The following is a 17,795-nucleotide window of genomic DNA, read 5'->3' as shown; positions in this document are numbered from 1 at the left end:
AACCTGTATTTATCAGCACTGACCACCTTTTATTCCTTTTCCCACCCCATAAAAACTTTCTGGCAATAGCTCCTCATTCTGGAATGATGTGACTGTGAATAGGCTTTAGGCCCTGTCTTATGGGTTACTGGAACTGAAACCTGACAATGTTATAAAAAGTTGTGTTATTTCATGGGTATTTTTCCCAACTTGCTGTATAATTTTATCATCATAGTTCCTTTAGCAAATTTGAAAGAGTTCTCATAGCCAAATTAGAGTTTGCTTAACCAAACTAAGGGTAAGCCTATTACAAAATCATCAAGAATAAAGATTCCAAGTTAAAAAGAAAAAAAAAATCATCTACCCCATCACAAGCAGGCCCCGACAGCAAGGACTTCCAATTTATGAGGAAAAGAGACACATTAAACACAAAATGGATGATTAACTAGTCCAACCAGAGGGATGCTGGGAAGAATTATTTTAGTGTATGATAATTTGAGGATAAACACATGCAAATTCAAGTAACAATGGGTCCCTGGATAGGCCTTGCAAGGGTGCAACTCACTCTCTGCTCAACTTCCAGGGAAAACAACCCCTCAGGGAATTAGCGTGACCTGTGTTGCAAGACCAGCAGTGGTGCAGGGATGGAGACCTGCTGCGCACCCTCTAACTTTGCGAGAAAACAGACTACCTCACCAATGGCCCAGAGAGAAGCCCCAGCATCCTCTAACCTTGGAGAGGCATGAACACTTGGACTGGGTAAAGGTCATGACACCACACATGCTCCTTTATCTGGAGTGATACAGGGGAAAGAGCTCTGAATGGCAGTCAAAGGACTCCCGAGTTTTATCACCCAACTAGAAGCAGGTTCGGGCAGGGTTTAGGGAAAGTCACATGACCAAGCCACTCCAACACCCCCAAGATTACTTGTACATGTGAAAAATGGAAGTAACAAAATCCTGCCTACCCGATGGAGCCATATCCGAGTCAAGTGAGACAATGTGTGTGGGATCATCGGTTAAAACCGAACACCACACAGGATGAATTAGGAAACAAAAATGTGCTTGGCCTCCTCCCTTGACTTCAGAAGCTGCAGGGACTCCTCTTCCAGGTACGGTACAGAGCTCAGGCAGTTTGTCCCGTGAGGCCACAATTTGACTGAAAAGCTCTGAAAAGTTGATCGTTGGCTCTTTGTGAACAAGAAGAAAGGAAGTACCGAAGCTTATGGGTTTGCTAACTGTAGCGCTCGGTTGCTGCTAAACTGGCCAGCAGGACAGACTGATAAATTAGGACGTGGTCAGTTCTTCTCAGGATTTAACTTCCCTTTCAGAGGCAATGCTTTCTCTTGAGATCCCAACACCCCAGAATAATTCTCACCTGCAACGGTTGCAAAGCAATTTCACATTCTATGGTGAGCTCTGGACAATCTTAGAACTTACTAGAGAAGAAAAAAGGATTGATTTGGAGGAAAGAATATTTTTAAAAATATACATATTTTATAATACTAGGCTTGAGTGAAATCAGTAAGAAGCCACGGGGAAAGCACATTAGTCCTCAGTTAAAGAAATAAGTGGCAAATCATGAATGCGAAGCAAAATGAAATCTCAGAATCTATTTTCTAAATAAAAACCACCCCTGGCTGGAGACTGGAGAGGCCTCACGACAGACCCATTTAACCATCTGGAAATACTGCCTCTGTTCAATTTTTGGAAGAGTTAAAAAGAGAGACATAAAAAAGACAGCCTCCTCTCAAAGGTGAAGAACTTGCTATGTACAGTCTTTTGTAAAAGTAGTTAAAGTCAAAACCACGATTCAGGAACAAGTTCTTACAATATAATGTTAGGCAAGCCACCTAACCTCGGTGTTCTTTTTCCCTCTTTATATACTTAGTGCTTATAAGATAATAAAAGTTACAGGTAAAAGTTCCAAAGATCGAGGCAGAAATGTTCACTCCTGGGTCCATCATTACCGCTTAGCTGAACTCCTGGGAGGAGGCCCTCTGAGCAGACCACCTCTTTACTAAAAATATACCTGAGTCATTCACGCTGCTGTTCCTCTTGGCGTAAGCGCTCCGAACCACCTGCTCGTAAACCTGAGCGCCGATCGTTCTCATGTTGTCCCGGATGAGAATGCCTTGAGCCTGCATCATGAAGAGGTAGGTGTTCACTGCAGGAAACAGACGGGAAGGGAAAAGAGGTTAATTCAAAAGCAATCAGTAACATAAAACACATAGAAAACCCCACGTAACTTTGGGTTTCTTTCTTTTTTTTCCCCCTTTTCTTTTTGAAACCTCTTTCAGCTCTAAACCCCTACAAATGCCGTAACTTCTATTTTCCATACTGGGTTCTATGTTTTCAGGACACCAATATTCCTTGGGTAGCTAGTAGAACTTAGGGGTATTTCTGTCCATATTCAGCAGTTTTAGAAAAACCATAAATGAAAAAAAAAATTATATTCTACCTGGTCTTCAAATACCCAAGCTGTATTCTAGCACTGTTATGATCAGAAAGACCTTTATGGATCAGTTAAAACATTCTGAAAAAGATCTCTGCTCTCTTTAAGTTCACATTCTCAATACTCAATCGCTATCCTCAGAGAAAGGAAACCACCAACTGCCCTGCCTTCTGGAAACACTCAGATGTAGGTCTGGTCCTGGCTATCTTTTGAAAGTGGGGATGAAGGTTCCAGCTATTTTTCTTTGCGCTATTTGGAGAGAAGAAGAAAATAACGAAAGAATGTTAGCAGTCCTCACTACCCACCCACCTCAGTCCCAAAGTTCGAAGCAATGGGAAAGGAGCAGGGGGCTTGGTCCAGGTGTCAGTTAAAACATATTCCCTTCATGATACATACAAATATCCAATCATTATGTTGTGCACCTGAAACTAAAATAATGTTATATGCAAGTTATATTTCAATAAAAACAAAGCAAAACAAAAAAACCCATATTCTTAACATATTAACTGCCCAATCATTGTCATCTTTGGAAAGTGATCTCAGGGGTGGCACATTTATAAGTCTAAACTCTGGCGTGTGCTAGGGATCATCTGAACACTTGACTGACCTCCAACCAGGCCCCAGGCAGGTATGCAACAAGAGAGGCTGGGCCACTCCTCCAGACTCAATACACACAGCCTTGGGCGGTCCTGGTTCTTCAGCAAGACATATTCTGTGGACACTGTCTCATCATTATTATCACAGTGTCCTGCACATAATGGGCAGTAAATAATGACTAAATGGATGAAGCTTAGAAGTCTATTTACTTTATTTCAAGCTATTGTGTGTGGTGCTTGTACTTGTGATGGGGGTGGGGGCAGGGACAAATCAACTGGCACAACTCTCAATGTGGAAAACATCAGGTGGCCCACATTAAACGGGGACATAAACTCTTTCGAAAGATTTCTAATCATCTCTAAGGTAAATCCAGAGCCGTAAAATAATTAACAAAAGAAATCAATGTTCAGAATGCTTTTAGAAATGAGGGAGCAGTTTCAGATTAGGCCTGGTTGTGACTGGAAGACAACTGCATGCTTAACTCCTGGCATTGGCTGAGAATAGATCACATACAGTGTTTACTCTCTGTAGCAAGAAAAAGTTACAGGAAAAAAAATTAGCTTCAAATCCTTAAAGAAAGTATCATGCTGTGAAGCCTCTGAAAAAAACAGTAGCACCTCATTTTCTATTTACAGCAGAGAGCACTGTGCCCGGTCATAGTAGGTAGGTAGGCAGTTAAGCCTAAGATTTAAACTTCTTCCAATATCATATTTCTAATGTGGTTCTGTACCATTTTTTTAATCACTTAGACTTATGTATATTATACATATTATATTAAATCTTCCTTCCATCCCCAATATACTACTAAACCAGCTGTCTTCAATAATATAGAAACAAATATTTATTGAACATTGTGTGTAAGGCTGTCAGTTAGGCACTGCAAAAAAACACTACCTCTTTTCTCCCGAATTTCATCTTCTCTGAGCTTTTTATCTTCTACACTGTAAAGGGCACTGTTGTTAGCCCCTCTTTTAAAAATTCCCTCCCTTTCTTAGTTCTGTAGGATTCCTCTAGGGCAGTTCTCAAATCTTTCCCTGCCTATTGCCTGGAGAGCTTTCTGAAGCCTGCTTCTATGCCTCCCACCCCCAGAGACCCTGATCCAGTAAGTCTGAGTGGGGCCCATGAATCTGCACTTGTAACAAGCTCACAGGTGATACCAGTGTGGCTGGTCAGAGGACCACATTTCCAGAACCAAGGCTCTAGGGAGACTTCACCTACCTAATAAATAATAGTGAGTAACATTTACTGAGCACTTAATTACCTAATTCTTTATCTCATTTAATCCTCATAACCTAAGAGGCAAGTAATACTATCCAACTTAGAGTCAACTTCTAGGCTTCGGTTTCTCCACCTTGCTTCACCAAGGTCACTGAGGGATGGATTTGAACCAGGTGTACCTACGCTCTAACCACTGAGCTTAAGAACTTGCTCATCCATATTCTAGCCACACCCTGTCCCCCAAAGATTTCACACACCCACATGACTTAAATGATTGCTCTTAAGGAGATAGCTCTCAAGTCTTTATCTCCTACACAAAGCTGCCAGGTGGATCTTTCTTAATTACAGATTTAGCCACACTGCTCCTTCTCAAAAGCCTTCTACGTCTCTTGTCTGCATGCCTGGGCTTCTGCTGATCTGCAATGCTTCTGCTCTCCTTTCTGCCATCCAAATCTCATTAATCCATCAAACCCCAGTTTATATAATTCTCCAGTCTTCCCCTTCTAGCATTTCTGTGGTACTGTTAAAGGTTGTCAAAAATTTGTCTTTTGTTTACATTTTGTCTTAGTTTGCTAACAACTGTGTCGTGTGTTAGTCTTGTCATTCAATTAACAAATTTACACAAACCACGTATTATCAATGCTTTTTCTAATTATCCACAGGAATTAGCACAAGGCTGAAAAAACAAAAGGCTGAAGACACAAATTTTGTCAAACAAAAGAAAATAATCACAAATTCACAGACTCAGGGTTGGATGGGATTTTAAAGAACACTTTTCAATACCTCCTCATACACCACCCAAAAACTATGCCTTCCAAGAACACAGAGTCAGTAAGTAAAATAAAGCCATCTTCAAAGAAGATTCTACTTTGGGTTGGGTCCAAAATGTTTTCCAGTCACTTTTACCCACTGGTTCTCATCCTGCCCCTTGACAGAACATTGAAGTCCCTTTCCCACACTTCAGATATTGGAAGACAGGCATTTTCAACCTCCCCCCACCCTCACCTCTACCCCACCTGACCTCCTCCTGCAACCCCAGGCTAGACAGCCCCACTTCCTCTGTGAGCCCCCTGCCCTTGCAATCACCACACCTTCCCTCCCCATCCCGGCTGCTCTCCTCTGAATACCCGCCCAGTGGTCTACACTTCGACAAAGAGTGGTGCCCGTGCTGACAGTGGTCCAGGTGCAGTCTGATGAGCCCAGAAAGAAGCAGAACTACCAGCAGCCATATTCCATCTGTTACCAAAGCGCTGTCAACTCAAGCCCCCTCCTGGAGATGCAAATGCACAATAACTCAAAGCCAAAGAAATCCTACAGCGGAGAGGCTGAATAATCTAATCCACCATTTCCCAAACCAGCCCCTTTTCCCCCACATAATATAACTAGTAGCATCAAGTGATTCTCTGCAGAACTCACTTTGTGAAATTGTTTTGGGTGTTTTTATTAATAGAATTTAAAACTTCCATTACATGGTAGATAATCAATCGATAATTGCTGAGTGTTGTTGGTAAATAGCAGTCACACCATATTACTGATTCACATTAAGCTTGCTAGAGGCAAAATACTCAATCCTTTTAGCTGCTAAGCTACACTTCCTCTGTTCTGTGCTCATGCAGTTGGTTATAGAGATCAAACTGTAGGACCTTACAAGTGTCCCTATTAAAAGTCTTGTTACTAAATTTAGCCCATGGTTCTGGCCTAAACTAGGAAGTGTATATGCACGCTGCTTTCAATCTAAATGATCTCATTTAAAATTCACATCTTTGTGAAGTAGATATCATCTTGATTTCCTATTTAAGATAAAGATGTCAAGTCCTCCAGAACTCATTTACCCAAGGTCACATAGTTAGTGAAGTCAAAAACAGAGAGAGGTGAGGTTAGGCATTCCATACCACTTTGATGGACGTTCTTTGAAAAATGGTACTTTCCAATAATGTGTTCCTGATCAACTGTAGCTGAATCACAGGTAAAAAAAAAAAATTTTAATTGGCACATGGTTCTTAAGTCCTCAATTGTGTCAACAAGTACCTACTGAGCCCCGACTTTCCCGTGAGCTTTTTATTTTTTTACACACAGTACTAGGCCACTGTGGGCCAAGGATGAGCAGGACCACACAGAATAAGGTACAGACACAATTAAATAAGAAGGTATAATGCAGTGTGATAAATGCTAAAATAACATTTACTACAAATCCAGGCTTACTAGTAGCTTTTTTACACTTTCACGAGAAATGGTAATTATTATCCAGCCCCTGTTTCTAGACTGAGGCATCTCTTATGATCATAACTTAGCTGAGAAAAATAAGCCCCATTCAGGTTTATATAATTGGAAATTTCCATCCAGATGCCAATGTAAGCAGCCTTGGGCCGTGGCTTTAACTGGAGAGTTTCCGGGAGCAAAGCACCGGCCTCCTAACAGGAAGGCATCCTCTCCTCTCTCCATCTGAATTCCAGTCAGCCTCCATATCCCTATGAATCAAGTAACACGATTTTCACTTGAACACACACATTAATAAATGACTCTGACTCATAAAAAATTCCTCACTAGATAATGAAATCTGACATTCCAGATTAGCAGAATCATTTGACACAACGAACCCAGGAGGAAATGACAATTAGAAGATTCTATAAACTTAACAGTTCACAATTTGTTTTAACCTAAACATGTGTATCCTTAATGTTTGTTACATCTGGCTTGGTAAGCTAAAACAGCATTAAGAAGTAGAAAAAGAAAGCCATTCCTTTCCTGACCACTGTCTAAAATCTGTCTTAACACCAACACCCAGACACGTGTGCGTGTGCACACAGCCCCACCTGCAGCCTCCTTCCCGGCTTTATTTTTCTATTACACCTTTTCTCATTTGTCTTGTTACCACCCTCTAGAATGTGAGCTCCGTGAGGGCAAGGATCTATGCCCCTGGCGGCTAGAACAGTGTGTCTGGAACACAGAAGATGCACAATGAACACCTGAATAAATGAGTATCTAAGTCGGGACAATGAACAGCGGAGACTTCTAAACTCAGCTGTGCCCAAGAAGGCGTGGATATGGGATTTCAAGCCTTTCTCTCTCCTTTACGAGAGGAACTCAAAATGTTTTGAGTTAACCAGCTTCATTGCACGAACCTGTTCTTAAGAAAAGTTCAGCAATTCCTTTTCACCAACTGAGCAGAGCTGCCAAATAGATTAGCTTTTCCCTAAAAATGTTCTCTGGTACTCTCACTCATGAAGTTGTTTGGTTTTTTAATGTTCCTTAATATAATGCACAAGTTTATTCAAAACCTTGTGCAGTATTATTTGTAATAGGAAAACACTGGGGAAAAAACCTAAATGTCACCCAAAGGAGACTGGTTGAATAAATTACTGTACATTCACATGGATGGAGTACCGTGAGGCTACACAAAAGAATGAGGAACCATTCAAAATAGCCCCAAACTGGAAAGAACCCAGACGTCCATCTATAGTAGAACAGATTAAAAATGTGTAGCCTATTTGAATCTTGGAAAACTATACAGCAACCAGAAGAGACAAACTGCAACTATATGCAACCACATGGATGAGTCTCACACATCACATGGAACAAAGACACCAAAGGGCACAGATGGTGTAATTCTATGTACACGGGGCCCCAGAAGAGGCACAACTAATCTGTAGTGTCAGAAGCCAGGGAAGAGTTATCTGTGGGGCAGGGGAGGAGGGTTGGAAAGGGGGCTTCTGGTCATCTTTTATTTCTTGACCTGGATACTGGTTTCATAGGTAAATTCATTTTGGAAAAAGTCATCAAGCTGCTCACTTCCTTGTGCACATTTTAATATGTACGCTGTACTTCCATAACATTTACCAAAAAAAAAAAAAAAGAGGAAAATCTATGAACTAATTTCCAGGATATATTAACTGGAAAAAAGCAAAGAGCAATAGCGTGTGTGTGTGTGTGTGCACATGTGTGTGTTATGCTGGCTGTTCAAGACATAAGGTGAAATTTTATACACATATTTTTATAGGAAGAAACAGGGGAAAGGCAAACCAGGTAAACATTCGTCATACACCTATTGTGTGCCAGGAACTGCCCTTCACTCTGTGAATAAAATGATAATTATAAATAAGATACAGTCCTTGTCACTATCTTCAGTCAAAGAGCCAGACAAGGAAACTGTAGCCAGTGTTGTCTGTAAGGGGGCACAGGAGAGTGGCTGTAACTCATACAGTGACGCGGGGGATCAGAACATACTCTCAAGAAGAGGTGACTCTAGGATATGGTCCTGAAAGACGAGCGCTGAAATAGGAAAGGGAAGGGCAAATGAAGGGGCACAAAGGGAGAAAATACATTTGAGGAACTAAAAGCAGCCGGGTATGGCTGGAATGAAGGGTATGTATGGCCAAAATGCGAGGACGCGGTGGGGTGGGGATGGAGTTAGAAAAGCAGAGGGGAGCAGAATGACAAAGGGCTTTAGGTGCTATACTTAGGGCCGTGACATGGAAGAAACAGTCCAGGATCACATTTCAGGTGGGCCAACTAGTAGGAATCAATCAAAACAAGTGAATACACCCCTACTCAAATTCACGGCTCCAGATAAAAGACTGAGTTTTTTAGTATCCAGACCTAAGTTCCTTAAAGGGAGAAACTTCTTTGGATGAACTGAATAAGGTGCTGTATGTAGAATCCCATTTGGTTACTACAAGCTGGGTGCCAAATCTTACCAAAGACTGTATTTTCGCTCTACATGAAGCAGCAGCAGGAATACCCTGTCTGCCAAATCTTGGAGCAAGCAGATGGAGTGAAAGACATCAAGATATAAAGCCGGTACTACTGATACACAGCCGGGGAGAGCTGGGGCAGGGGCGGGCAAAGGTGGGCCTAGCGTTCAGTGGGCCCATCAGACTAGGTGTTCTTTCCCGGGATTGACTCACATCTGGTATCTTTGTTCTGAACACCCACTACAGGCCAAACAATGTATGATTTCTAACAGGGTCAAGTACATTCCAGGAAAACAATGGAACAAATCGATGGACCAAGGATTATACCCCACTCACATTCATATGATTTCAAAATAAAATAAAGGATGGGGAAAGGGAGAGAATATAAAGGGAACAGAAGTAGAAAAGGAATAAATAGAAGAAAACAGGAATGCTGCTCACTCTCTCTTCCTGCCCCCATATATAAAATACACCAATGAGGGCTTCCCTGGTGGCGCAGTGGTTGGGAGTCTGGCTGCCAATGCAGGGGACACGGGTTCGAGCCCTGGTCTGGGAGGATCCCACATGCCGCGGAGCGACTAGGCCCGTGAGCCACAACTACTGAGCCTGCGCGTCTGGAGCCTGTGCTCCGCAACAAGAGAGGCCGCGATAGTGAGAGGCCCGCGCACCGCGATGAAGAGTGGCCCCCACTCGCCGCAACTGGAGAAAGCCCTCGCGCGGAAGCGAGGACCCAACACAGCCAAAAATAAATAAATAAATAAATTTAAAATACACCAATGAGATATAATAAAAATCAAGGGGAAACAACAAAGAACAGAATATGTCATAGGAATGTTGAAGTTTGATTTCTGCCATGCTAGAATATCTGCAAAACCTGCACGGCTTTTTTGGACCAATATTGTCTGAGAAATACCAGAACCTGAAAAATAACTGATCTCTACTCCCCAAATCAGAGATTATCAGTGTTCACTGCTCCGCACAATAGGTGTTCTGTAAAGAATGAATCCACTTATTCTGCTTATAAAGAGACAGATTCCTGTAAAAAGCAATGCATTTCTTGAGTCCCCTACGTGCTAGTGCCCTTCTAAATACCTTCTGCGTTATCCCATTTCATCCTCACAATAAACTGAGAGGTAGGTTATTACTCTCATTTTATAGATGAGGGGACTGAGGTCTGGATATAAGTAACTTGACTACTTGGAGCCAAGGTTTCCCAACAGGTCTTTGTCTCCAAAGTCCAGGTTTTTAACAAATATGTTCTATCATCTCCCAGGTTCTGGATGCCCAGGAGTCCTGTGAACCCACAGCCGTCATCACCACACTCTGCTCGCTGATTCCTTTCATCTGAATCTTTACCTTGAACTCATACATGATTGGCCAATATTCCACTTCAGTGGTGGTGCCAATGATCATGGTATAGTCTGGTACATCCCTAGAATTTTATTAAGTTTTATTAAAATTTTATCAGTTTGAAGCTTTAGTATGAATCACGAATTTTTGCATTTCAGATCTACTTAAAATGCTGGATACTCATGCTATACAGAGAGATGAAGATCCAAGGTGTGGGTACACAGTGACAAACATTGAAGAAAAAAAGAAAGCTGTTTGGGTTTTTTTTTAAGACGCAAGGAGTTTTTTGACAATAAATTTACACCCTTCGGCACATCTATTTTAACGTTCTGGAGCAACTGTGTGACAGTTTTCACACTCCTCTGTACGAATGCTCTCTGGTGACACCTGTTCATACTAAGCTTTAATGGCTCTTTTCATGGCTTTTCCTGATATCATCCCACCCCCAAGATTAGAACTGTCTTGACTCTTTCCCAGCTGATACGTAAACTCTTACCATGACCCCTATAAATGTGAGCCTATCTCTTCCAGCAGGCTGTAAACTCCTCAGGAGTACAGACTGTCTTACTCTTTTTTTCATCTACAATATCTGACAAACAGTAGACACTTAGCTACTTATTAAATTACTGAATTACAGCTCAGCACACAGCATGCTGTTATGGCCGTTTGGTGGAGGTGAACCTTGTTTTCTCATATGAGAAGCAGACTGGTTTTTCTGCAACCATATAAGAAAGATTCTATAAGCCAGAAGACAGCATAGTGAAACTGATACTTGACTAACTTTTCTGGTGTAAGTGTAAAGTATAACCTTTTGGGAAAACTATTTGCAAATTCAACAAAGAGCCATAAAAATACTCGTATCCTCTGATCTAGCAATTTCAAGGAAATTATCCTAAATATGAGGACATTCTATGCACGAAGTTTTAAATTAAATTATTCCTAAAAACAAAAACTTGGAAAACAACTCAAAAGCAACAATTAAAGAACAGATAAGTTAACAGTAATACATATTCCTGGTAGAATCTTATACAACTTTAAAAGCAAAAGCCATGAAACCTTATAAACAGAATAAATGTGGAACACCTAGCATAGACTACCATACTCTTAACAATATGAAAAAAAGTTCTGTTATATTATGGTAATTATTGCTAAAGAATAAGCACATGCATAAGGCAAAAAATGACTAGAGGCAAATTTACTAATATGCTTAGATGGTAGGGGGTAACAGTGATATGAATTGACTTTTTTCCTTCTTCTGTTTTTCCAATTTTCTCTATAACAGCTTTTTTTTGTTGTTGTTAATATACAGTAGGGAAAAATAAAGGATTCCTCCAGCCAGACTGAATTTATCTAACATGACATTTATAAACAAGATATTCACAATTCCGTTCTTTGCTTGTCAGGCTAATAGGAGAGGGGGTAGGTGGGTGTATAAAGTGTGCAGCTGCCACACTTGAACTATCTCCACATCCACATTCTGTTCTAGAAAGGTTGCCAATAATGGCTGCCACATTCTCCTTAAGTCCTCCCTACCTTGAAGGCCAGGAGAGCTTCTTAGCCCAGAATTGCCTACAGAAACCAAGAATTTACGCATGGACAAGGTGTTCTAGTTTTCTGTCTTGGGAGTAGAGTATATCTACAATGCACAAACAACAGACGTGAGGGGAAGGAGAAGAAACCCCTCATATTCTAAGGGAAAAAGGTAGAGGGTAAATTCCTAGACTGAGTAGGCCGACGACATTGGTTCAACTCCTGTCCCTGGCTGGCTCTGTGGTCCTCTCTGGACCTCGACCACCCCATCTGTACGATGGCATTACTGAACTGGATGCAGTTTCCTTATCCTATTCTACCAAGCCTGACCCCCATCACTGATATACATAGGAGATCGTCTGCAAATAAAAATGTTTATATTTACACTGAATATCTTCAAGACATAAACTTATATAATATTGAATGTGCTTTTGCAAATCACGCAAACCCCTGTAAATTCTGATTCTTCTCCCTTCCCTTTGGATCTTGAGAATCACTAGACTGCAAAGTCTCTTTCAGCTCAAAATCCCAGAATTATAAACTGTCTTCTCCTCTCTTCATTTGGGAAAAACTGACTTAGAAACACCTCATATTTACATTTGTCTACCTTCTCACTCCTTCTTTTCCATAGGGGGTAGGGTTTGGCTGTCCTTACACTGTCGGCCTTCCTTTCCAGAACAACGGCGCTTTAGCCCTCTTCATGATAAAGCTGGGAGTGGAGCCTGAATGAGATGGGAAAGCACATTCCCAGAGCCACCGCCTTCTCCATACACACTGGAGTGATCTAGAGGGAACATGGGTCCACACAGGGCTTCTAATTCCCTATATTTCCTCTCTTCCTCTCTGACCATGTTGAAAAATTGCATTTTCATGATGATTTAAAAGAAAACAATTCTATAGTAAAGAGCTGAATTTCTTTAACTCTGAAATGCTATCTGCCTACAACTCAGTTTCTTCTATCCCTTTGCAAATATATAACATAAGATTTTAGGATCAGGCTAAAAGTTGCTTGTCTAAATGATTCAAAAGACTGACAATAATGAATGTTGGTGAGGATGTGGCAGAATAGGCTTCTCCTACCTTGTTGAAGGGAACATAAATTGATATAACCCATAGAGGGCAACCTGGCGATGTACTATGTCAAAGTGAAATGTTCACACTCTTTAAACCCACTTTCAGGTATTCATCCTAAAGAAATAACTTGACAAATACGAAGTATGTCCAAGGATGTTTATCTCAGTATTATTTATAAAAGCAAAACACAAACCTACCTAAATGAGCAACAAAAGGACTAGAGGAAAAAACTGTGGCAGAGTCATAGCATGGAAAACTAAGCAATCATTACTTCATGAAAAGAAATCATATTGTGTAACAATGTATACAGGACATCACATTTGTGTTAAAGTAAAAGACACAGAGTTAAATAAATGTATAAAACAATTTTGGAAATTGTACACCAAGAAGTTCACAGTGCCATTTCTGCTCAGTAGAATTATGGGTCTCCTGTACTTCCTTTGCTGTTGTTACAAGGCAGCATTTCCATGACAGTCAGAAAAACCCTGGTATGATAAAGAGAGTGTCTGTTCCCGCAGTGGAAATTCTTGCAGTAACCAAATCTGTTTGAGTTGATCCAAAATTTCAAAGTTTCCAGAATTACTAAGAATGCCTTTTTCACACAGCACCTATTTAATATCTAGGAACAAACTCTAGGAATGCTGCCTTAGGACATGGTCCTTTTCTTTTCATTTTTTTAAACAATGATGTTTTCATTTTTTTAAACAATGATCGTACATTTTTATATGGGGGGGGGGACACAAAAACACAACCAAGCTTTTGCCTTCTTAAGGATTCCCCCCTCTTTACTGCTCCAGACCCAAATAATTACCCCAACCCCAAACCATTATTCTACTTTCGCCTAACCCCAAATGATTCATAATTATCCTAAAACTTCTGGTGCTTCTAGTTATAACTTCATCAAGCAAGTTTTCTCCATCCATCCCATGATCCCAAAGTATTTTTCCATAGACAGCTCTTTGGTCTCCCTCCTGATCCTCTTTTGGAAAGGAGATTATTCTCCATGTCCTATGGGGATAATATATGATAATCGTATTATTTTTAGCCTATTAGATTATAACAGACTAATAGGGTTATCTACTCTTTGGGAACTTAAGTGTTTCCAGAAGGCATCATTCTAGCTGAAATTAGCAACCCAATTGTCAAACACATGAAATCAGAGCCATGATTTCTACAAAAAGACAAAAATTACTAAAGAAAGCACTTGAAAATGTCTTGACTCTGAGGCATAAACACTCAGCAAAACAAGGTCTTCCCTTAACACCCTGTGGGTATGAAACCCTCCCTCCAGACCAGATGGCTTGTCTTTAGCAAACATCAAACTGTAGTCCTAGAAAGGGGTCTTCTGAGCCACTCATTTGCTGTCATCTATGATATCGCTTTGCCTTTCACTTGATCCCGAATGATCAGACGATAACTCTTCTTTCTTCAGCTAAGTGATGCTCACATGTTACAGCAATGCAAGGCCCACCAAGTCCACAGAAACAGAAGGGCCAACCTATTCTACAAGGGAATGCTGTAAAGTGTAAATCGTGTTCAAAACTTGTAAGACTACTCTGGAACATTAAAAACAAATTCTGCCCACAGATTACTTGATTGCAAAGGGCAAAGTACACATTTACAATGGGGAGATCAGACAGGCGTCCTTGACCAAGGGATCAAACTGGGCATTGCTAACATTAAAACAAGGTAACATTACCTTCAAGAGAATTCCTGCCAAAAAACTTTTAACCTACATCTAATCAAGATTTTAGATCTTCTGGTTTACAAAAAATACAGGGGATTAAGGAAGACATCAAACTCAAACCAGGCAATTCCAGATTGTAGGACAGTCTATGAAACAATTGGCCTGGACTCTTCAGAAAGTTCCTGGGGGCTTGGAGGACGGGGCAGGCAGCTACAGACTAAGAGACCAAAAAGACATAATCAAATATAATGATATAATAATGTGAGTTGGGGGGAGGAAAGCTATAAGTAACATTTTCAGCACCACTGGGGAAATTTGGATATGGACTGGATATTAGAAGATATTATGAAAGTACTGTTAATTTTGTTAGTTGCAATAATAGTACTGTGGTTATACAGGAGAACATCCTTATTTTTTAAAGAGATGCCTGCTGAGGTATTTAGAGTTAAATATCTTGGTGCTGGGAATTCCCTGGCAGTCCAATGGTTAGCATGCCACACTTTCACTGCCAAGGGCGCAGGTTCCATCCAGGAACTAAGATCCCGCAAGCCGCACGGCATGGCAAAACAAACAAACAAACAAAAAAAACCTTGATGTCTACTTACAATTTAATTGTACATGGCTCAGAGGAAAAAGAAAAAAGAAAGCCAGAGTTAAAATAAATAAAGCGAAGTGGTAATAACTGTTGACTCTAGATGGAGGGTAATATGTTCACTGTGTTATTCCGTTAACTTTTCTGTATGTCTGAATGTTTTCATAATAAAAATTTGGGGGCGAAGTCTGATTTTGGATGTATCTCAACTGCCAACTAAATCTAAATTAAAGTATACTAATACTATACTAAGAATTCTGTAAATGGGTCAAAAATTATAATACAGGGAGTAAATACCCTTAGTGATGGTCACATAAAAACTTAAAGCATTCAGTGGCTATTCTATGCCCCCTTCCCCAATTCTTTATTTTCTTTTTGGAAACAAAAGTTGCATTTACTCTTTTCCTCAGGAAAGCTGAAGAGAAATTATAAATAAATCTTCCTGCTCCCTCACTTAATCTTTGAATGGCTTTCTACCACCTTCAAGGTCAAGTTCAAATTCCTCATGCTTATCATGACTTTTGAGTCCATAAAACCTGTCCCCTGTCTCTGCAATTTCTGATCTTGCCACTCCCCAATTCCAGCCACAATGGACATCAGCAGTTCTCCAGGATCTCAGACAACTCTGCTCCTACTGCCTGGATCTTAAAGGCACGAAAACAAGGAAAGCTTCCCAGGAGAAACCAACTATCACAGAAAAAGCATGTGCTTGGGATGAAAAGGGAGGGGAGGAGAAAAGATTCCAGTGAAGACCAAACCCAGCTGTGCCTCCCTCTCCCTTCACATATTCCTTAGGTTGGCTTGTTTGCAGCTCTCTTCAATTACAGTTGTAGGTTGGCCAAAAGAAAAATGGCTAATTCCTGAGACTGCATTTATTATCAGACAAAAGACAATTCCTAGGCCTGCACACCCCACAATCAAAAACACTGCAGTACATCCAAAGACCTTATGACACTGACCCTCTGCCGGCAACCATACAGCACTGAAATGTCAAAAAATTAAATTACGGTCCTTTGTAATAGATTTCGCACTTTATTTTTAAGTATTAACAAGACTGCCAGAGGGAGTAAGTTTATCAAGGGATAAGAATCCTAGCAGAGGCCAATTAAAATTTCTCACCACGCCCAACAACTCTGGTCTCCAGGCGTTCAAAGTTGCTTATGACCCTGTGGGTTTGTCAGCAGGTGCCTCTGACCAATAACCTATTACAATGAATGTACTAGGGGCTCAGTGTACAGGGAGGAAAACCTTAACGATAAGAGATAACTACCTGAGCAAATTTAGTATTGCCCGGATTTTGTTTTTTTGTCCTTTGCTGACAATCCACAATCTAACGCGGCCATTTGATTTTTAGTCTCTCTTCTCACCTTGGTTTTCCCTTCTCACAGTTATTTTTAAAATCAGCAAATGCCAGGACTTCCTGGTGGTCCAGTGGTTAAGAATCCGCCTTCCAATGCAGGGGACACGGGTTCGATCCCTGGTCGGGGAACTAAGATCCCACATGCTGTGAGGCAACTAAGCCCGTGCACCACAACTAGAGAGAAGCCCGTGCTCCACAACAGAAGATCTCACATGCTGCAACGAAGATCCCGCGTGCCGCAACCAAGACCCAATGCAGCCAAATAAATAAATATTCAAAAAATAAAATAAAATAAAATCAGCAAACGCATAACATTCATAAACTGTCAGTGGCCATCTGTGCTTTTCACAATTAGATCACTATTAAAGAGGAGCAAAATTTTCAGCTCTAGACTTTACTTCAACGATCGAGCAAATCATTAAAGGGGTGAGTGAGTGACTCATCTTTAGAGTAGGGTCGCTGTACTCTGAGGCCACCCTAAAACAAACCTAATTCTTGAACTCAACTGTAGGCCCTGAGTCTTCTGGCTAGAGTTTTATTACTGCCTCTCCCCCGCACCCCAACTCTAGCTCCCCAAACAAAGCCTGGCACTTTCTGGATCCCTGCTCATAAAATGACTCAGTCTACTGATGGGGTCATTGGCAAATTTTTAAGGAATTGAAATATTATCAGGTTAAAAAGTGAGTTAAAAAAAAAAAAAACTGTTCTAGGAGAGCTGTGAAGTACATAAGAATAATAGAAAAATTCACCTAAAAGAAAAAAAAAAGAAAGATCGGGTAGCACCAACTATAACCTTCTACCCACATGACCCCTCTCAGTGGATCCACAGAAGATTTTCTTGAAGTGTCTTTTGCTAATTTGTGGTTAGAGCACAACACAAGAAAATGATGCTCACAGCAGGACACTAATACTAAGTAATTTTATAAGATTATGCCTGCCTTTGTGCTAAATAATTTATGCTGGGAGCAGTAATAAAAGCGGAGATGAAGTTAAGCTATTAATTGAAGACAGTACCAACCTCATTCTTCCCCCCAACCAAAAAGAGAGAGAAAGAGAGAGAAGGATGAATGAGTCCCTTCAAGACCCAGTACAAATGTACCTGCCAATTGATCTCTTCCTTCTTTAAAAAGCCCTGCTGCTCTTATGGGCACACTTTTTGCACTTGGCAGTTGTGCAGTGGCTGTGAAGTCTGTGAAGGCCTCCTGGTACTAGGACTATAGGCTGGCACACATAAAACGAGTAGGAAGCCAGGTGAAGGGAGGG

The 17,795-nt window shown here is 40.8% G+C and overlaps 1 protein-coding gene across 6 annotated transcripts in view; it reads right to left on the bottom strand.

Annotated features, from left to right (window-relative positions):
* The window catches only part of B4GALT5 (beta-1,4-galactosyltransferase 5), an 86,877-nt gene that overhangs the window by 25,594 nt on the left and 43,488 nt on the right, over positions 1-17,795 (bottom strand). For all 6 annotated transcript variants that reach the window (XM_082430491.1, XM_082430488.1, XM_082430490.1 and 3 more), the window contains exon 2: positions 2,011-2,145. In XM_082430491.1, the coding sequence (XP_082286617.1) occupies positions 2,011-2,145 (135 nt within the window). The remainder of the gene's footprint in view (positions 1-2,010; positions 2,146-17,795) is intronic.

This window comes from Balaenoptera physalus (genome assembly GCF_965194825.1).
Source record: "Balaenoptera physalus genome assembly, chromosome: 16".
Classification (NCBI taxonomy): domain Eukaryota; kingdom Metazoa; phylum Chordata; class Mammalia; order Artiodactyla; family Balaenopteridae; genus Balaenoptera; species Balaenoptera physalus.
The sequence above is the reverse complement of the archived record's forward strand: the minus strand, read 5'-3'. Positions and strand labels throughout refer to the sequence as shown.